The 22,505-nt window shown below is 45.0% G+C and overlaps 1 protein-coding gene across 4 annotated transcripts in view; it reads right to left on the bottom strand.

Annotated features, from left to right (window-relative positions):
* Nucleotides 1-22,505, bottom strand: part of FCHSD2 (FCH and double SH3 domains 2) — a 514,252-nt gene that overhangs the window by 268,327 nt on the left and 223,420 nt on the right. For all 4 annotated transcript variants that reach the window (XM_086933852.1, XM_086933851.1, XM_086933853.1 and 1 more), the window contains exon 4: nt 4,748-4,824. In XM_086933852.1, coding sequence (XP_086789978.1) covers nt 4,748-4,824 — 77 coding nt within the window. The remainder of the gene's footprint in view (nt 1-4,747; nt 4,825-22,505) is intronic.

Raw genomic sequence — 22,505 nt, 5'->3', positions numbered from 1 at the left:
GAGGAAGACTGGGGGGGATTTCAATGGTTTTGGGGTTAGCCAAGGATGAGACAGTTTGAAATAATTCCTTTGAGGTGTTACTGGCTTCTTTGATCTGTTTCGTGAGAAAGGCCCTTTTTGCCTGTAGAATTCTTTCTTTGTAGGCTCTTTGTTCCATATTGAGGATTTTTTTATCTGTCTCACTGTAGTTTATCCACCAAATTCTCTCGAGTTTTTTACACCGCTCTTTGTGGTCCTTGATTTGTTCCGAAAACCAGGGGACGGCAGGAATTGCCCGTGTGGAGTAAGTAGTTTTAGGGGGGGGGCTAGGAGTAGACAGGCACGTTCTAGCCATGGAACCCCTAGCCACGATCCTCCGGACCCGAGGAGCGGAGTGGGGAATACCGATGGCGGATGACCTCCATGTGATATCGCTGTACGGGGATGATCTTCTCATCTACGTCAGAGACTTGACCAGTGTCCCGGAATCCCTCGCCGACATTTTCCACACCTTTGAGGAGATGTTGGGCTTGAGAGTCAACTGGGCTAAGTCTGGAGCTTATTCCTTCGATCTGGACGCACCAGAGAGCTCGGTGTACATCGGTGGCGAAAGGCTACGATGGTATTCCACAACGTTCAGATACCTAGGAATCCACATTTACCGTAACCCTGCAGATATCTTGGAGGGGAACCTGATGCGAGCGCTTGCCTCCATTCGGGTGCAAATTGGATTTAGGAGGACTTTGCCCCTGAATGTGCCCAGCCGAATAACGTTGGCAAAAATGATAGTCCTGCCGAGACTCTTATATTACTTTGCAAATATCCCGTCCTATGTCCCCAACAGGGTGTTCCGGGACCTCGAGGTCCTACTCCGAAGCTTAATATGGAACACGAGCCGACCGCGGGTGGCGTTGAAGTTGTACATGCCCACTGGCGCGGGGTCTAGCGCTCCCCAACATGGAGCTGTATTATCTAGCGGCACAGATGCAGTGGGTGTCGAGATGGCTAAGCGGTAAGGACCTGGAGGACGCCGCCACGGACGTCACCACCTGTTCACAGTTACAGATGTGCACCCTGTTTCATCCATTGACCCGAGCTCCTCGCCCCCCACAACTGCACCTAGCAGTGGCACACAGGTGTTTTCGGAGATGCCTACGACTCACCTGAATGACGGTACCGTATGCCCCGATACTCCCTCTGCTGGGCACCCCCATGGCAACTGGAGTACTGACAGACGCAGCGCTGGAGAGCTGGTCCACTGCGGGTGTCAAAACGCTAGGAGACCTATACGCGGACGGTGCCCTTCTCCCCTTTGCGACCCTCGCAGAAGATACGTCCCTCCCGAATGGACAATTCCTATTGCACGCGTCTCTCATCCGCACGCTGACTGCCACCTGGGGTGACGTGACTGAGGAGCTACCGACACACCACTTCATATAGTACCTCCATGTTATGGGCAATGTCTCCCACATTGTGCGCTGGCTAGCGCAAGCCCTCCTGATTCATATACAACCCTCCACCTCGCAATTGAGAGAGAAGTGGGCGCAGACAGGGGGAGAGATTGGAAGGACAAGGAGTGGGCGATGGTGCTGCATGGGCCGGTTAACATCCTGCGCAACCCCCGATTCCAAATCATACAACTCTACATATTGCACCGCGCCTATCTCACACCTGACAAGATAAATATATACTTTTCTGTCACAGATACTGCCTGCAGGCGCTGCTCCCTGGTGGATGCAGACCTCTTGCACATGCTCTGGCTGTGCCCCAGCATCCAGCAATGTTGGGACGAGGTGACAGCGCTGCTCACACACTGCACCAACGAAAATGTACCAATAATATGGGAAGCCTGCATTCTAGGACTATACAAACGCACAAAACTGAACAAAGTGCCGGCCCGGTTCTGGGACCTTGGGATGGTCACAGCCAAACGGCTGCTCACCAAGCGGTGGAAGGCCAACACACCCCCACATATACGACACTGGTGTATGTCCCTTACCAACTGGGCACGAGCGGAAAATACAGTCCTATGGCAGGAAGAGACGGCAGGGCTCAGGAAATTCCCCATTGCACAATACTGGGCGACATCCTTCAATCCTTTCAACAGAAATGCCTAGAACGGGGGATCACTTGAAGGGATCCATGTCCGACATCCGCACACACACCAGGGATACCGCGGAGTGCGCTGACGCCCGCTGCTCCCCCCATCCCTTCCTTTCCCCCCTCCGCCCCAACGGACCGCACCTTGAGGATGCCATTCACATGCCCCTATGGTGGAACCCCCTTCCCCCACGTCACCAGGCTAACCACATGACACATCCCACTCCCCGCCCATCAGACCTACACTGACGCTGCACCGCTGCCCCCATCTCCCCTAAAAGGCACAGACACACCCACCCACAATCTGTTCCCCCCCCTTTGTACATACCCCCCACGTTATGGTTTTAATACTTATCAAAGCACTGGTTCTGTTCCTTAACCAAGATTTCTCAATTTCGTTAACAATGACATTGTGCGCGTTGCACGAGTACTTTTAGGCATCATACTATAGCCGACATGTCAGACCCCCTCCTCATAAGCGCCAACACACAACGACACAAGAACACGGCCAAAGGGGAACGACTACCGCATATACTACTAGAGGGCGGGCAGATAGTTCCGGATTGTATTTCACAATACCGGCTATCTCGCTCGAATCAACGTCACATACACAGGACCACTGAGAGCAACGGCCATGATTATGGCGGTTCCTGCCAAACGCTGCCGCCAACACGAGCCTCCCATCCTAGGCATAGCAAGCTGCACAAACGCTTGTCCATTAACACACTTGTGGCATTAAATAGATCCACTCCTTAACCTCGATGCCCCGCGTCCCCGTGGGAAAAAAGAAACTTATTGATATACTCACCTACAATGCTTAATCATGGGAGCGGGCTACTATCCAAATGTTGACGATGATGACACACCACTGTTACTCTACAAAATGATAAAACCCTAGCGACCTGTTTATTTCTTGAGATATGTGAACTGCTGAATATCAGTACTGCCACACCTTTACGCCGCCGAACCTCAGGGTTGTCGGCCATACGGCTGTGTTCACCTGACTACATTTTCTATGGTTATTGATCCACGCGGCTGGCCCCGAGGGGTTGTAAGCTGTAAGCTGTGTATGATGCATTTTGTACAATACAGGTCTTTAAAAAAAATAAATTGGTGGAGTGGATTTAGCGAAACAGGAAGGTGGTGACAATTGCCAATCAGAAACAAGCCTGCAAAATGCACTGCAAACATCACAATACTGTCAAGCACTTTATATAAAGTTTCCATACAAAATTTATCAGCACACCACATAGCAAACAGCTTCTATCCACATAAAGGGGAATAGCAGAAGGCTAGGGAGCACATATTCTACTTTGAGTGCAATTTGCCCCATGGCAACACCAGCTCTGTGCCGCTTTCATGGTGTCAGGAAGGAAAATGCCTTTTTATTATCTTTTCTACATATGCAAATGGAACATGGGGAGATTATTCTCTGTAAACAAAGGTTTTGAAGCACCTGCTTTTTGAAGTGCAAAAGCTGGAGAGAGGTAGATTCTGATGCTGGTACCACAAATGGGTGGAGAGAGCAGGGCTAGAGGAAAAAGTTACAATTCAGCTTTCTCAAGAACTGCGCTACCCTTTGAAATCATCTTAATAGTTAGGTTATAATTAAGATTATTGCGTGCTCCCTGTCATCAAGGTCACTGTTCCATTTATTCAAATTATCTTTCTAAAAGTTTTTTGTTAAAATTAATTTTTTAAAAGAGCTTTTAAAATAACCTTATTTTTGTATGTATTCTTTTATTTTTATAATTTTTTTTTTGTAAAATCCGACTTTCCTTTGACATCTTTTTTATTTGATGTAGTGTTCTACAACAAGCATGGCCTTTCAAATACCTATCATTTCTATGCAACCTATTTAAACTTAACATTGTGAGATTCTTTGGTTGTTATAAATGAATGGTAAATAAAAAAGCAATTCACAACATTTAAAGAAACAAAACTACAGATTTTTAAAAATGTCCTAAAATATTTGCAGAATGTTATACAGTGATAGCCTTTGCGCATACACCTCTGTAACGTTCTATAGCAGGACATAACTGCATACATCATACCTTTGTTCTATGTTTACCCCTGTAAAGCGCTCTGATACCCGCATGCATCATGTTCGCGCTATATAAAACCTTCAAAATAAATATTATAAAAAAATTATAATAAATATAACACATGAAACCACATTCATTTGAAATCAATTTCTTTACAAAAAAAATATTTTCTTTTGTGCCATAGAACGCAATGTTTAAATTAGTTCAAAATGTGCAAAAACGAAGAAACATTTTTTGTAAAATATATTTGTTTTGGAAAATAACTTAGTAAAACATTTTCAAGAAAATTTTGGAACATGCTACCTACAATGCCATGAGGTTTCAAATCCTGGGCTTTTCTGTTTTTTTTTAAGGAAACGCTGCGGCCAGGGTTATACTATGCACTGCTGCCTTAATAATTATCACTTTAGCTAACTTTCAACTCCCAGGTCGGTACAGCTGAATAGTCGCTGTGACTCTCTAGGCACTGCTTAAAATAGCCCGGTGCCAGTGCAGATGGCGGCGCTCTCGCAAAACACAATTAATGACTTTCTTAGAAAAGTGCGGCTCTCCCTCACGCATAGGTTCCCTCTTTGACTAATTAGTCTAAAAATAGGCATTAAAAAGCAGCGTTTGTTAAATACCTATAATCACTCCTTTCATCCGCCTTGATCCCGGGCCAATCCTTCTTCAGGTACTGGCTGGCCAATTTCTGAATCGCCTGAAAAATAAACAAAGGCCAAGTCAAACATTTACATGCCTGAAAGCTAGAGATGGCTTCTTTATACAGCGTCAACGAAAGCAAATCATAGCACAGGAAAAAAGAAATCCAAGGGCGCCTCTGGAGAAGTAGGCTATTTTAATAATTTCATTAACACTTTTATACAACACAAGCCTCCTCCTCTCATCGCTTCTGCATGACAGGATTTAACAAATGGCAGTTTTACAGAATATTGAAAAAATGGGTTATACATGGAATCGAGTATTTATTTTATATACATATATATACACACACACACACATTCATAATATATATCTAAGTCAGCTGTACCAAAGGAAATGTGTTTTAGTGTTTCTAATAACTTTGGCTCCGTTTGACGAATCTCCATAAAACTTTCAAAATAGGTGCTACTTTTTGACTAGTTTGTGAATTAAAATTTTTGGTGCGATCCGTCAACCGGGGGGGGGGGGGGATTGGTGGGGGGGACGTGGGCTTAAGAAAAACGGGGTCTCTCAAAACGCAAAATCCCCATGCATTTTCTATAGACTATTTTAGACAAGGCTACAGCAAAAACTTGTGAAAGGAATGACACATAGTTTCGCAGGAAGCTAGATCTTGGCCCGCACATTGTGAATTTTTGTGATTTGGTGTAAATACTTTCAGCAGTTTTTGAGAAACTATTGTTAAAAAATAATTGTATATCTGGAGGGCTGGGTCTGCAAGAGTCTCAGACACTTGCGGGAACCCCAATTTAAATATGGGGTGTTCTGATTAGCCTTGAGAGCTTTATCTCCCATGGGCCATCCAGCTCCAGCAAGATGAAAAAAATGGTCCCCCTCCCCCTCTTCCTTTAAAAAAAATTGCCGGGGGGGGGGGGGCTGGGGTCTCCGGGCATAATAAGGCTCAGGCAGGGGGCGCTCCCTTTTAATAAAACATTTTTTAAATGACCCTGGGTCTAATAAGGCTCAGGGAGTGTGTTGCAATTTAAAAAAAGGCCCTGGGGAATGGGGTTCCTAGAGCCTAATAAAGCTCAGCAAGGGGGGGGGGGGGGACCACACAGCCCTACTCCCCTTTAATTTAAAAAATGTCCCTTCAGGAATGAGGTCTCCTGGGCCTAGTAAGATTTGGGGGGGGGGCTGCAATTTTAAATAAGGCCCCCAGGGCCGAATAAGACTCAGAGAGAGGGGCCGCTTGGCCCCCCCCCTCTGCTTAAAAAAATCCACGACCCTGGTGGATGGGGTCCTCAAGGCCTTTTAAAGGCTCTGGGAGGGGTGCAGTGAGTGATGGAATGTGTGAGGTCATAAGCAGTACATGGTGGGGCACTATTTAGAATTAGCTTTAACTGGTGAATTTCTGTGTTTTGTTTTTATTTCAAAAGTTAATATTGTCACTGGCATATCCACCCAACTATAATGTTACTTTAATCTTTGTTTTTTCAGTGAATTTCTAGGGTGTTTTTTTTAAACAGATCTTTTTAACACACCTGACTAAAACGTTACTTTAACCTCTTTTTCAGTGAATATAGATAAATGCCATGGGATTGAGCATTGGCAAAGCCAATAGCCTGAATTTATTGGCTAATGCAAATAAAGGTATACACGAATTCTGTTTGCACGTGTTGGATGCAAAATGCCATCCAGCCCATTAGAGAGATAGACCTACTGGCATTCTCCATATAGCGCAAACAGTGGATAAATAAAAAACTGTTAATACTGATGACTGAGTGCACCTTTCAGATGTAAAAATAGTCCCTCAGGTGGTCCAATGGAAGAAATTATTAAATGGCAGAATGATACACCCAAAAAGCCAACAGCATGGAATTGTAAGAAAAATACTCCCAAGGGTGAAAGCAAAGCCCACTCTGTGCATATTTTAAACAATTGGTAACAGTAGCAGATAGACAACATCATTGTCAAGCCAGACCTAAAGACAATTGAAACCCCGCCTTCTAAAAACATTCCTGAAGACAGCCATGGAGGATGAAGACAATATTCAATTTGTGAGTTCACCTCATTTTAGATTTGTGGCACTGCTAGAAGTCTTATTTGACAAACATAACATCTTGCGGGGCAGTGGGGAATATGGCGGCCAACTGAGATCACGACTGCGGGTCAGCGCTGCCAAGGTGTGTAGCGAAACTGCGGGGCGTAGTGGTGCTATGTTCCACCTCATGGCTTCATCTTGCCACAGTCTCCACTCAACTGTGTAGCCGCCAGCAGGAACATGAGGAAGAGAGGGAAGCAGAGTGAATGCCTGGTCCTGCCTCTGCTGTTCTTTCCCTGCCGCGTTGTACCAGCTGAGGCAGTTGCCTTGTGCAGGGGCTCCCGCGCTCACCTCGCACTAAGTAACACTTTGAGCAGTGGCAGAACAAGTCAACAGGCAGTAGTAATCTGCTAATCCTAAGGAAGCCACTGACTGAACAGCAATGAGAGACCAGGGACACAGAAGGTCGGGTCCTAAGAGGTGAGAGAATACTCTGCGGGTACGGAAGAGGGGAGAAAGTCAGTTGCTTTTAGAGTACGGAAATTGCATCAGGTGATACTCCTTGCAAACTAGGGGCAGAGCAGTGCTAGTTAGGTCTGGAAAACAAGGTGAGGCCACCGGGTATACGGAGATAGCATTGTTACATGAGCCCGCCAGACCATCAGCGACATCTCCTAAATCTCGAGCTTAGTAGTGACTTAACTCACACCACCTACGTAGTACGCGGCTGCATAAATCACCTCACAGACTACTGCCTCTTCAGGGTGCAATAATGTAAGTTTGGTAGGGGTCGAAACAGGTACTACAGAGCAAGAGATTAAACCCGATAGATAAGGCGTGCAGACACAGAACAGATATGAGGTGTTGGTGAAGCAGGCTGGGTGGAATGTTGTGGGAAGTGTTGAGGCAGATAACACAATTAACGTAAGCAGGGTGAATGGAGGAAATGTGGGCAATAAAGAGACACCAGTGCGTGTGGACATTGAGAACATGCAAAGCCTATTAATGAGTTTACAGACAGAAATGCAGAAAAGATTTGAGGTTTCGGAAACTAATCAGAAAGAGATTCACAGTATGTGCCAGAGTTTTCAGCCCTAGAGGTAAAGATGGACAAGATGAGTAGCAAACTTAGAGATAATTCCTCAGAGATCTTGATTTGGAAAAGCCAAAATCATTGCCTTTTAGATGAGCTTGAAAGGTTGGAGAATAATTCCAGCTGAAACAATCTAAGAGCCCTAAATATCCTAGAAGGGGTGGAGGGCAATGGCCTGAAAGGTTTGTTAACTTTCTAAGAGAAGGGGTCCTTTATGGTAATCTAGAGGTTGATTTAGAGAAAGCGATTCGACAGGTGGATTGAGACCTTTACAGACCGAAGGAAGGGTGAAAGAATCCCAGAAAAATCGTACTAAACTTCTTGTCATACTCTGTCAAGGGAGAAAACATCTATAGGATTAGAACGGACATCAGTAGCGTGACAGAGCAGCGCTAATGGGAACTTGGTCAGAGAGGGGACGAGATGGCAAAACATTGGAGCCAAAGTACAATTGATGTTCCCAGTCACGTTAAAGGTAGAAATAAGATGCACAACACTGAAAAGGTGGAACAGGCTGAAGAGCTCAAACAATATGCATGTAGCTGGGCAGAAAGGCAGTAAATACATATACGCAACTCACGGTTGGGTATAGTCACTGTTTAGTAATATGATGTACAAAAGGACCGCTGATATGCAAAGACCTAAAAAGAGGCAAATAGGAACATCATGCCATTTAGTTGGGGGCGTGTTCCTCTGGAAGGGGGATAAAAAATAGTAACCTGAAGTAGACAGATGGGGGGAGACATGGGACGTTTCAGATGCTGCTTTTGCCTGCCTTTAAAAAGCTATGATTGTAGCCCCAAGAGATAGGATGAGACAGATCCAGGTACTAACTTGGAATGTTAACGGGATGCAAACAAAAATTAATTCTAAAAGAAAGTTTGGCACAGCTCATCATTTTACAGTAGACACATCTTTACGTTAGGTGAATGTAAAGGGATATTTGAAAAGGCCTGTGACAGTGTATTTAAAAAGGTGCCTCCTGTAAAATCAAATGCCCTGTGCCACCCTTTATGTCCACATAGACACAGGGCATTTGATTTTACAAGAGACACCTTTTTAAATACACTGTCCAAGTTCTTTTAAAAGAGTGATGACTTAAGTATTTTTCCTTGTGAGATGATGCAACAAATTGAATCCCATCAGCATGTATGGTAGGGTTTGAAGTCTGATCCAAAAAGAATCCATCAATAGGTTCACTATGAGCTCGTTCTTTTTTACTCAATGGCACTCACTGTCCTGCCGCACAGCCCTGCAAGGACACAATAGTGGCCACTGTGTGGCTTAAATTGGAAAAACCCATTGATTGTGTAACCTTTGGAGGAGAGGGATTCTGCAGCCTGCCAGGCAGCGTGCCTGGGCATTACCACACTGGGCACCACATATTCATTCCTCAGTGGTGACCACAGAGGTTACTTTTGCAATAAAGGCAAACGACTGCAGGGAAAGCAAGATCTATCGCCCCCGATCAGAGGAACCTACCTTCACTTCCGCCGGCAAACCAATCAGACAGATACTGGTGCATACACCCCACATCAATGAGGCCAAGAAGTAACATGGTTAGGAAGTACAACAGCTTGTATGAAAACACTGCATCACCAATGACTAACATTTTCACCTAAGGACCAAAATAAACAAGCATTGGAACGCCAACAGGTCTGGGTATCATGTACTAACACATGCAGCTGTAGCACATAAGCACGAGACACATGGGAGGGAGACAGCAGTATGGGAAAGAGAAAGCTACAGTTGTAAGGAAGTCTCTAACACAACTCAATGCTAGCACTCAAATGGATGCAGAAGCATACATCCAAATAACCAATTTCATTAGATGATAGATTAATTCTCCACCAGGCTCAGACGTGTTGGGCAAAGTCTCAAGCCAATGGCTGAAAGGACAGACCCAAAGCACATTTTATAGGTTGTTAGCTACAGGCCTGTTTGACATCTCTGCTATCTAAAGCCATGTATAAAAAGAATCAGTGAGTGAGTGTGAGTGATATGCTTTATTTCGATACATAAATATCTTAAAAGCAGTACATACATTGAAAATACGTTCTCAAGGCCTATAATAGAATGCAATTATGGTTTTTAGAAAGAATAAAATAATCAAGATTAATACAATAAATAGTTGAAAAGAATCAAGAAAACGAAGATCAGCATTGATCCCTCAATCTGAGAAAGAGAAATTCAACCAATTTTTGATAAACATCCAAACTATATACTTGCTTTGTGGTTATGTGCACCAACAAATCTGATTCAAGCAACGATCACAACATTCGCCCACACAACAGTCTAATCTTGTTAATTTCATGATCTTGCCTGAAAGCACTTGAAAGAAACAGAAGATGCAACATCAACGCCACTAATGCTTCCAAATGAACCACACTAGAGTAGATGCCGTGCACAAACACATCCCACAGATCTTCTGTGGGGTGGCTCAGTTCCTAATTCATAGTTGTAGACTCTTACTAAAGGAAAACACGGCTACATTTATTTTAAGCCAACCAATAGCAGAAGCTCTGGGGGTGAGATCTTCATGGAATGACACTATTTTTCTGAAGATTACTGTACTGTACTTGGTCAGTGATAATGTAATTATTGCAATATGTAGGCATCCTGCCTATTACAGACTATCTTTGTACAGGTCATGTTCACCACAATGTACCACACACGCTGATTTTAACGTTCGTGAGAGAACTGTGGGTGATTTTCCTTCAGCTATACCCACTCCCAGCCAAGTGGTGAAGGTAAACACTTACATTTCCCTAACTGTGTGACCTTGATGGACCTATTATGCACTTGCATGTATTCTTTCAAGCCTTGTTGAAGTCTCTGGATTACTACCGAGTGACGCAACGTAAATTGGCTAGAACAGTCTTCACAAGAGAACCAAAGAATTTTTAAAAATGATTCCTTTTGTGGACTACACGACAATTTGATGTGATATGTGGGTATGCTGGTAACTATAGTATAATCTAAGATACTTTGTTGATGTTGATATATCATCCTTCTGGTGTCCCCCTCGGTCACAACAGGACAGGATTATCCCAGATCTAAAGGAAGAGACTTGGGAGAGACACAATTGAAGACTGCATGCCATCAGCAGTAAAGCGAACCACCCCTACCTGCTTTAAATGACGCAATGGGTGTGCAGTGAATAGGACACCCTATTGAACAAAACACATAACTGACGCCCTAAAGGAATACTACAAAGCTTGCCATCTCCTACATGACTAGAAGTCTGGCTTCAGATCATGTTGCAAAAATTAGACCACTATCTTGCACATTGTAGACAATGACCTTCTGACTGAAGATGATTCCTGGCTCCTGAGATAGATGGACTTCTTAGTCGTCTTCAACACAGTCAACTATCGCACTCCAATATGCACGGTGGGAGTCTCGAATGGCATTCTCCGGACACGTACTTCACTGGTTCTTCTCCTAGCATTCCAACAAACACCAGTTGCTCACATGATCACCTCCAGGTCCCCATAGGTTCCCTATCACCTGCGAAATCCTCCTGGGTTTCATACATTCCCGTCATCTTGAACTTCTATACGGAGCTGCTGGTGCTCTGTTCATGTTAACTGCACTATGATTCACCAACATGCGGATGATACACAACTCCACTTCTAAGTCCCCTCTTCTTCAGACATCCAACACCTCAAACAGTGCCTGCACACCCTACAGCCTTGGATGTTCAGCACCTACCTGAAGCTCAACACAACCAATACAGAATTCCTATTACGTAGCTACAAGAAGTGGAGAAGTGTGGCTCAGGGGTTAGAGGCGGCAGACCCGGAAGCTGAGATCGGCCCTGGACCAGGGTTCAATTCCCCGCCTCGGCGGGTCTTGGGCTAAAAATTCCACGGACTCGATAATTCTCGCTCCGGTGCCTTCTCGACTCACGGGTTCACACTCTGCGACACTGGGCAATAGCTTGCTTAATCTCCACAACGGCCCCTCGCGGCGGGATGCCTGGCTTTCACCTTGTGGATACCCTGCCGGGGTTATCTCACAGGGGAATACCAGGACGGGTTCCCTAAGCAAGCGCCGGGAAACCCACTGCGGGTAGCTGTGCGCTATATAAGCTCAAATACATTTACATTTACATTTACAAACAATAAATAGTGCAAGCCTGGCTCAATGACATGTAGACTGACAGCTTCAAACTCAAACTTTCACCAAATGGCAATGCACTTGGATTCATCCTGGGCACCACCTATACCCTCAAGGAACCCACTGTCAAGGAAATGGCCTGGCACAAACTCTCTCAGGCAAGTGAAACCCTTTCTTTCAGAAAGTGACTTCAAAACATCTGTTCAAGCCCTTGTACTTTCACCTCAGGATGATGGAAACACCCTGGTCCACGCTCCCCCAGATTCCACACTGGCACCCCTTAAGAGTTTTACACAGGCCACAGCACATCTCATCCAGGTATATATAGAAGAAGTATTGTCACATCACCCCCACCCTGATATAACTTGTTTGGCTCCTCTTGAGGGCCTGCAACATCTTCAAAACCAGCAGAATCATTTACAAAGCCATCGCTGCCAGCACTCCTGATCATCCTGCAGAGAAGCTCACCATCTCTAGTGGTTCATGCCACACCCAGGACAGCACCAAACTGCAGACTAAGAAGTGTAAAAATGAAACAATAAGGCAGCAGGTCTTTTCCATCTATGCAGCCAGGATCTGGACCAACATCCCAGTATCCATCAGGACCGCCCCAAAGATGCTCCAACATAGGAAAGAGTTAAAGAACCACCTCTTAAAAGAACACTACATCCCAGTGCATTATTTGTCCACAATCCAGCAGCCCCTCCCTCATTGAATTTATGGTTGTCTTTGACTCTGTACAGCGCTCGACTGGCTTCTAGCTAGGTTTGCCCTATAGAAATACCACTTACATACACATACATACAAAATCAGATACTACTTCTGAGCTGCATCCTTAAACGTCAGACTGACTTGACGCCAAAGTGTTGTCACTTAAGCACTTTAGTATCAACTGAATTTTGAGAGATGACAGGACTTAAAGTTACAAAAGTATTTATTAATATATTTAAAAGATAGTTTGAAGAAAAAATAATGTAACTAGAAGTCGAGTCAGTGTATCTGCAAGGACCTCTAAGCCTTCCACTTTAGCTCATGGTTTAGGTTTGTGGCTTCTGAGTAACAACAGGTTGGGAATTTTCTGATGCCCGTCTTATTTCTCCAGGACATTTTCCCTGTAACCTGACTTTGTCATGTGCCAGATGGGGATGAAAATCTGCATGTCGTCAGGATGTGCATCTGTCTTATAAATCTTGGTTTAATGCTTATTCTTCTAAGATTATTAAAAAGTTTAATTTCTATCTAAAGTCTTAACTTTGGTGATCGTTTATATTTTGTGTGCAGGTGGATGCAATTTTGAGTGTGGACCTCACACACCTGCACTAGAGGAATCCTGCTCTCTCTGCTGACACTCAAAGTAGGGTATTTGTGGAGCCAAGGTGTTGCTGGGGTTTGCAGGACTCCCAAAGCAAGGGCTGGAGGGAGTCGTGGTGGGACTGCTAATCCTCTTTCAACCTCCTAAATCAATTAGACTCTCTGTAAAACTCAGAGCTAAGCTCTAGGTCACATATAGGCATAGCCATGGCACGATTCCGACACTGGGGCGGTGTCAGTAGAGCCGTGCCCAGCTCCGTGACACACTGGATGTGCCAAGCATTAGGAGTGTCTCTGGTGTACCGGTGCAGTGAGTGACAGCAGCCTGTCTCCCTGCTACACATGCACTAAGCTTCAGCGGGGTCACTAGAGTAGTGAATGTCTTTATGAGCTCTGCCTATCTCACAGGTACCGTAGTAGTCAGTGGCTGTAGTGCACTGGATCAGTATGCGCCTGTGGTCGCTGTATTGGACATAGGATACACTGGTGTGGCACTAAGCAATCTCCCATGTGCACTGGAACGGTGGCTGTAGGAGCTCTGCCTTCTGAAGGTACACTTATTTATTTATTTATTTAAAGAGTTTTATATAGTGCTGGCTAGACCCAAAGGTATCAGAGCGCTTTACATGAGAATCAACAATGTAACAGAAAAAGATCAACAATTACACAATATATAAAAAAAATAGGGAATGCATTAGGAGAGGAGAGAGAAAAGTAGTGGAGGGGGCAGGGGAGGTGAGAAAGGGAGGATAAGGGAAGAGACAAGAAGGAGAGACAAAAGAATCTCAGAGCCTATGCCCAAGCCAATCCCTGAAAATGTTTGTTATGTAAATCATACAACAAACATTATGAAAAATATATATATTTTTTAATTGTATTCCTTTAACATGCAGCTTCTTTGACATAGGGCACATTATAACACTTCACTGAGAAGTACTTATTAAAAGTGATAGTTTTATAGGTCGAGCTAGTGGTGCAGCGCACATGCGCTGCATAACAACTGGGTCTTTTACTTGCAGTGTTACACGGTCAGCGTTATGCAGTCGGTGACCACTAGTTTCTTTCAGGCACACACTGCTCAACAACGTCGCTGCTTCCTCCATCGGTAGTGGGCTGCGGTGCGTGTCGCTCGCTGGAAATGCACTCGCTCTTCTGTCTGCACATGCTGCGCAGAGGAGAGGCGCCCTTACTTTAAATCAAGACCCGCTCTGTGGAGCAGACCCTGGTACCGCTTGTTGTTCTGTTCATGCCACGGCAGAGCGAGGCCTGGGTACACCTGAGCCCACTGATCCCCTGAGTGGGGTCAGGGGAAGCAAAGGGCTGCTTTCAAATGGCGTTAAGTGCCTCAAGCGTTCCCCAAGGGAAGCAGGGAGGGAGGACACCTCCTATTTACTTACTTCGAATAGAAAGTGACAGGCATTAACATGTTCTCATGATTTCATCTAAAAATAGGCCTTTGCCCACATCCATGTGTGAATGGAGCACCGAGTATGGCACACTGCGACCAGCAAGGGACAGAGAGCAACACCCGGGCAGTGCCAAGGACACGGATGGAGCCTAGCGCGCCTGACCAGCTAACCCCATGGCTAAGGAGAACTTCCCCTTCTCCTCGTCCACCCTGCAAGCCCTGCACCTGCAGAAGGAGAGACTGGACTTGGAGGACCACCGGTGGGCCGTTGCGTGGCACTGCTTGACCAGGAGGCCGCTGCCAACGCCGCAAGCCTCCCCCAGCCCATACGAACCAGGCCCGAGGCCCCTGTACTGCCGGGACCCCACTGTACAAAATGCCCTGTACACAGGGGACATCCAGAGGATCTGGGGCATCTTCAAAGACGAGGAGACGGCCAACATGGTGGTGGACCTGAGCAGCGAGGAGCTGCTGTGTTCGGCAGAGTTCGGTAGGCCTCAATTTATCACAGGCTCATTGATGGGTAGTGAGAGGATGGGGAGAGGCTGCTGGCGTAATGGCGCTGTTCTGGTTTGCTGATAAACAGACGTTTTAAGGCATGGGCAAAGTGGGAAATTCTCAAGGGCCACCCTGGGGAAGTGAAATTTCCATTTGTGTTCGATCTAGTCTATTTCTCTATCTAAATCTCACTACCTTACCTCTACTTCGATAGATCTTTTCAGTGTCATTTTAAGAATTTTTGGGGTCCCAGGCAAGACGTATTTCAGCTGTTTTTGTGTGACCTTGTTAAAGTTTAATTGCTTGTCATCACAAGTTCTTGAATTATTGGGCAATGGGTAATACAACTCTAAATTGTTTCGTTAATGGGCCCCTAAAATATGTTTTGCTTGGGGCTCCAAAATCCTTAAGATGAGACTGCTGCTAAGCAAGAGGGTTTCTGTTTTTTTTGCTTTTAATAACTGCGGTTTAATGTTTGGAGCCCCTCCTCAGGGGTGCAGAGGCTGGTTGCTAACAGTGGCTGTGGGGTATTGGGACCCCAGCCTTTTAGAATCAGGACCCAGTCTTAAAAGCAACACACTTTCAAACCCCACCTAACTGTAATGGACATAAGCCAGGTGATTTTTAAAGTCTTGCCTAGGCAGCACTTGTGCTGTCTCTGCGAGATATGCGGTATTCAGGATATGGCTTTAAAAGCTCCGTCCACTTTCAAGGACGGCCACTGTTACATGTGTTGTTACTCAGCGCTTGTGAGCAGTCAAGACCAATGCTCATGGTTTACAGAGCTCTGTTTTAAACAACGCTGTAAATCTTGCTTCAATTTTGCCACATTTGCTGGGCATTCAAAGACCAAGGTCTGTTTTAGCTACAGCTGCCTCCTCCTCCCTCCTGATTTTGAATCACAGGGCCTGGCATCACAGTCCCCAGCCTTCTTATGGCTGCTGCCACCTCTGTCTCAGTGCTCAACAAGCATTTGCAATGCAATATGTCTTGCATTTGCTAGAGTTTGAGCTATTCGCATGGTAAGTAACAATGCCTCTTGTGTTTGAAAACCTTAAAGTGGTGCAAGAAGCAAGGCTGACAGTAAAAGAGGGGCAGTTACTGCCAGCCTTGCTTCTCGTAAGCTTCTTATAAGTACAAAGTGCGTGTTTACACACCGCTTGCAGGTTTTCAAAACACATAAACAAAAGGCATTGTCATTTACAATGCCAATAGCTCAAACTCTCGCAAATGCGAGACCTATTGCATTGCAAATGCTTGCTGCAATTGGTAGTCTGAACTCACATATTGAAACTGCTTTCATATGTGATAACGAATAAGAAAGCGGGTTCTGGCAAAATAAAATATTTGCCTTAGATCACAGAACTTAAGAGGGGAAGCTGCAATTTACCCAGGTTTTCTGGTTTTACTTAGTACAAAACAGCCATTAAATGGGTAGCGTGATGTCAAGGCTTTGTTTTTTACCTTTTAGTGCATTTTTCTTTCATTTTTAAATATAGCATGAGCTTGACCCAAAAACTGAGCACTTTACAGGAGCAGCAGTTACATTTCACAAGATCACATGCATTGTTTATAGGCATGGGGAGAATAAGCTATTTGATCAGACTCACAGGATATCGAACCGATGCCGAGACTGAAACCTGCTTCCTCAGACTCACAGTCGGAAGCTCGGATCATAACGCCATATCCTGGGTAGAGAGGGAGAGACGGGCTGACGCCATGTGATCAGGATTACACATGCGCAGAGCTTTAGTGGTGCCTCTGGTACGCTGGAGCAATGCGTGGATCCACAAGCTCTGGCTTGCTTCGGGTTACACATTTTCAGAGCTTAACCTCTTCGCCGTGGTGCGAATTTCGCCATGGTGCGGGCTGGGTGGGTGAGGGGGGTGGGGGCTGTATGGGCGCGGTGCCCATGAGTCACATTAGGCGTGAGCTCACGACGGCCTGGACTCGTCGGAGCGGCAACGTTCTGACATCTCCAGGTCGTCATGAGCACACGACTACCTTGACTCATGACGGCCTGGAGCCGCCATGAGCACCGAAGTGGTTAACATGGTCTCTTGTGCCCCTGAGCAAAACATATTACTAGTAGTTAATGCTCTCTTTTTAGGTAACCTGATTGGTTAGCACAGTCAGATCATTCTACCTCTTGTCGAATATAGTGTAATTGTGCATGGGAAACGCAGGGACCTTTATCTTTGTACCATCACAGATTAGGATGAAGTTGTGATCACGTGGGATACTGGAGTACCAACAGATAAGAAGAATGTTGCTAAGCAACGAACATAGTAGTGAAAGAGCAGAAAGAATGGACATGGATGGAATCACAGAAGGTGGGATCTCAATGAGCCCCTCTGAGTGGGAGAGAGAGGGAAGATTTTACATCTCAGGATACGTAGCCAGTACTATTAAAATATGAAATAGCAAAACTAAAATTGCACCAATTGGGTGAGACACAACAACACCTCTAGATATGGACGTCAAGCAAGCAGATTTAGGACTAAGGCCACGCAGTGACAGCACTCAACCCAGTCCAGCATTTTATTGCAATAAGGAGTATTACAAGAGTATGGACTCTTAACTCGACACCTTAGTGTTGGAGTCTCCTAGCACACTCTGACCTAGGAGTGATGGGGGCATTGCTTCAAAACACGCAAGCAAAAAAGAAAAAAGTGCATGAGGCAGCAGGCAGAGAGAGGAGGAAACAATACCTGAATCAAATCAAGAGCAGCAGACAAGCACGGATTAACTTGAATCAATCTGTGCATGGTCCCTGTTCCAAAGAAAGGATCGAAAGTGACGTTTGGCCAGCACTGAGCAATAAAGAATGCTGAAAGAAGAGTGACATGGAAACCAACAAATGGCAAGAAATGCGTGCAGCCAAGCCCTTTTTTTTTTTATAAATAACAGTGTCTCACAAGTGAGAGCACATGCTCTTGCAGGCTTGACCCTTAAAAGGGAATCAGTACTTGGTCCATGTTCCACAGATGGGAGAAACAAAGAGAAAGTGAGACAGGCACATATTGACCAATAAGAAGCCAGCAATAACAGTGACAATGAAGCGAACAAATGGGAAGCTATGGGCGGGCTCTATACCCCCTTTAAGTTAACAAAATTTCTCACAAGCAATAGCTCAGGTGAACCAAAAAAGGAAATTTCGCATTCTCTGTATTCAATCTGGTCACTGCGGGAAGCAAAGAATTCCAAGAACAACATATAAAAGTATATCCGTTAAAAGTAAAATATATATATATAACAATAGGATAAATTGCAAGACCGAAACAATTTGATAGACCCCAATAAAGAAACTGAAGTGGCACAAAAAGCCGGTCAGTCTCAATTGGCAAGGCTTCTTGTTTCGGTTAGCTCACGAGTAAACAAAGAGAAAATAACATCTACAAATAATATTAACATATGAGATATGATAGTCAAAACATTATTGCAAACCTTTACACATAGTCTGGGTCACAGCAAAAGTGCGCTTTTGTGCCCGGGCCCAAAAAGGTCGAGTTTTGTGCGGACTAAAATAAATACAGAAAACGTTATCCATGGTACAGCTGTGGTCTCCCTATCAAAACTTTAACAAAGAAAAGGATCACAAACCCCAAGAACCCACCACCAAGGCCATTGCTTAAAAAATAACCTAATATACCCGCTTATAGTCCTCAGTTTTTAATCACCCAGAAAACTCACTTGCTTTAACCCCTCCCCTGCTGATGACGGAACCGCTCCGTCATCAGCCGCGGTGGCGCTGTGCTGATGACGGAGCGGTTCCGTCATGGCCCGCCCGACGCTCCTGTGCGAATTCCGCACCTGCGCTGAGCGTTCTATTGAGCGGGCGGGGCCATGACAGAACCGCTCCGACATAAGCACAGTCCAACCGACGCTGGTGAGGGAGCGGTTCCGTCACCAGCATGCGCCCGCCGCATTTCCGCCCCGCCCCCTTAGCACTGCGGCGGAATAGCTGCCGCAGTGAGTTTGCTATGTCGTAACCCACCTGCCCTCCCAACACCCTGTAATCAAGAAAAATAGCTGCATTAAACTGTAAAAAAAAAAACATATGGCAATCTTAAAACACTTTTGCAATGTTTTATAAAAATATTTAAGAGCTATAAAGTTTTAAGTCTTTCTGTGGTGCCTGTAGGAATTACATTTGCTAACAGTGCACATCGGTAGTAAATGCAGTTTTCGAGACGAGCAGTGTAGAAAAAAAATTCAAAAATAAGAAAGAAACAGGTTTCACTGTATGCCACAAAATCAGGCTGCACAGGTACCTGTTTCGAGGGCAGCGTGGCACTCAGGTGTATGCAGTGCACACATCATCATTACGGCCTTTCAGCCACCATCAACGACAGGGTAAGTCACGCAACGTGCCTGCCAGAAACCCCTGCTGAACGATGTCCTTGTTATGGACTTTCACCGCAAAGCAAACATTTTTGTTAGAGGTCTGAATGGCTCCACGTTTTGGCACAAAATAAAAGGGCCTTTCCCGCTAGCGCTCGACGTCCAACTTCACCCATTAAAAGCAGCCAACCTGTAATGTGCAACTTGGCAGTGTGTATACCGTGCCCAGCAATAAAAAAAAAAAAATGTGCGGTCCAAAGGGCATCCTACTTGGCACAGACTCGGGTGTACACAGTACGATGCCCGGCTGCACAGCTTGGGCGAGGTGTGCCAAGAAAGGTCCTTGCTAGGACGAGCCGGCACGATGGAACAATGCCTCGTCGCCAGAGGTCTACAGTAAACGACCACCACATTACAACAAACACGAGATGCTGCGGGTTGTACCAGAACAAACATACAGGACAAAATACTAAGCACCCTAAACTAAGATACAACATCTGTATCTCTTTTCAAAAAACAGAAAAAAGGCATTGATCTAAATTCAATCTTTTAATATTACTAGGTCTGCGAATGGACCTACAGAATTGGGTAAATATTTTTGAACCATTTGGAGTAGGTCAAACTGACAAGCCCAGTACCTGCTGTAAAGGAGACAACAGTGGAGTATGAACACCATGCGCCTACTCGCCCATCGGCTTCTGCCTTGTCTATGTCCTGAACCATTAACATCCGGCTCCGTCAACATCTGTAGCACCATCCTTTAAAGACCACATATCATCAATTAAGGTATCGTCCCAACTATCATCAGTCACAAGAGTGTCACTTGTACACAGTGGACACTTGAAATCTTGGTTAGTATTCCATCGTTAGTGACAAGCCAACACCCACGCACTTGGCCTCTTCGCACAACTGACCAGCTGCAAAACACACATGGTGTTCCCCACTTTCCCCAGGTTTCTGTGCCCGGCCCTAATTTCGTCACCACAACCTTATCTGCAGACACCTTGAGGTTTTTCAGAACAACACTTCCTGTATCTTATTTTCTACAAGGTCTCAACACTGACAGTTCCAACTCTTTTGGTCGAGTCAAACCTCATATCAAACACCCAGGACACAAAGTAACTGTACCTGATCATTAATAGAAAAAATTAAGTTTCCTCTGGAACACTGTTGAGTCTTTCCATGTCATCACAGGATTGCTCTCAATGTCTCATTAAGTAGAACATGAAAATAGTGCCCACTGCACATGTTCTTTTTAAATAAGCTTTGTTCTTTCAGAAACCCGGTTGGCAAGGGGATGATCATAGACAGCTCAGGGGTGAACCATGGCAGAGATGTAGGATTTTTTTTTTTGATCAAATCAAAAATAAATTGATGCCTATTAATACTAGAGACAGTTAAAGAGAACTACTTCCACTGAATACATTTCTCAGTAATTGTATGCCATACAGGTGTGTAAAGCGCACTATCACCTGGGAGGAATGCCTGCCGCTGAGCAGGTGAGTCTCTAGCCAACCTAGGGACTAGGGGTACTCCTCGAAAAGCCAGGCGTTCAGCTTCTGGTAGAATTAAAGAAGTGAGGAGGAGGCTATAATGTATAGCAGCAAGTCGTTCCATGGTTTAGCAGCAATGTAGGAGAAGGCTAGACCACTAGATCAGTTTCCCGTATGCATGGGAGGTGTGCTTGCAGGAATTTAGATTGAGCGGAGGTGCCTGGAAGGTTTGTGAAACAAATTGCGATTGTTGAGGTACCCTGGGTCAGTGTTATGTAGTGCCTTGAACGTGTGTGTGAAGAGTTTGAATTCAGCTTGTTTGTGTATGGGGAGCCAGTGGCACTCCTTCAGGTGTGGTGTGATGCAAGTGTGATGTGGGAGGTTGAGAGTGATTCTGGCTGCAAGGTTCCCAATGGTCTGCAGCCTTCTGCCGAGTTTTCTGTAGTCCACCTAGCATGTGAGCAGGCTGGGTGTGACCAGCTTGCTTATGACCAGGGCTTGCATGACGATTTTTCCAGTTGCTGATTGGGAGCCAACATTTCTGCAACACTTTCCAGATAGAAATTTTGCACAAAGTGTACATTGCCCGACTAATAATGTAGACCCTAAATATTATGGCATTGTAATTTTTAGCGAGAAAGTGCAGAAATGACTTCTGAAATATACTGTAACCTTCTGTCGAAGTGCACCTGGCCGCTCTACAGGCATTAGTGGACAGTGATGCACATCAAGTTCTTATCTGACAGAAAGGAAACAAAGCAACAATTCTCTAACAATTCCATCGCAGGGTCCATATGAAACCGCCCTAAAAAAAATCATGATCTTTTTCTTGGTCACGTCCTCATGTGCAAATAAGGAATCAATTTCAGGCTACAGGCTAGCATGTGATAATTCTGTCTCTACACATCAACCCATCTTTGACAAGATAAGTCATCCATGATTTTCTAGAACTCTTGTAAACCTGTGGCAAAGCTAGGTCTTTCAGAAATTCTTCCAAAATATGCATGTGACTTATTTCATATAGCAGGCCTTTATTCATTCATACTGTCGCATGCCAAAATCCATGCACTTAGGTCCAAAGGACGACACATGTCAGCCACCCTCATCAACCTCTAGCAAAAAACGTTATCTCGACAAAGGCAGACACAACAAACCATCTGCTCCTGTGTTGTGACCACCCAAAGAATATTGTAGCAGAAATTGACATTTGTGAATTAGTTCAGCCAGTCTTATCAAATGTACTGTGCTTTTTTCTATTCTCATTCAATTGAATACCTGCGCCTATGGTACCTATGGTCATCTGTTATAAGAACTTTTCCGTAAAAAAATCTTTGCATGTTCAACAACCCAAAACTATGCTAAGTCCCTTCTTAATGACTGGAAAATTAAGTTTGGCATGTCATAAAGTGCGCGATGCAAACAAAATGGT

The sequence above is a fragment of the Lissotriton vulgaris genome, chromosome 8 (assembly GCF_964263255.1).
Source record: "Lissotriton vulgaris chromosome 8, aLisVul1.2, whole genome shotgun sequence".
Taxonomy (NCBI): domain Eukaryota; kingdom Metazoa; phylum Chordata; class Amphibia; order Caudata; family Salamandridae; genus Lissotriton; species Lissotriton vulgaris.
Note: the sequence above shows the minus strand (reverse complement) of the source record. Positions and strands in the feature narration are given on the sequence as shown.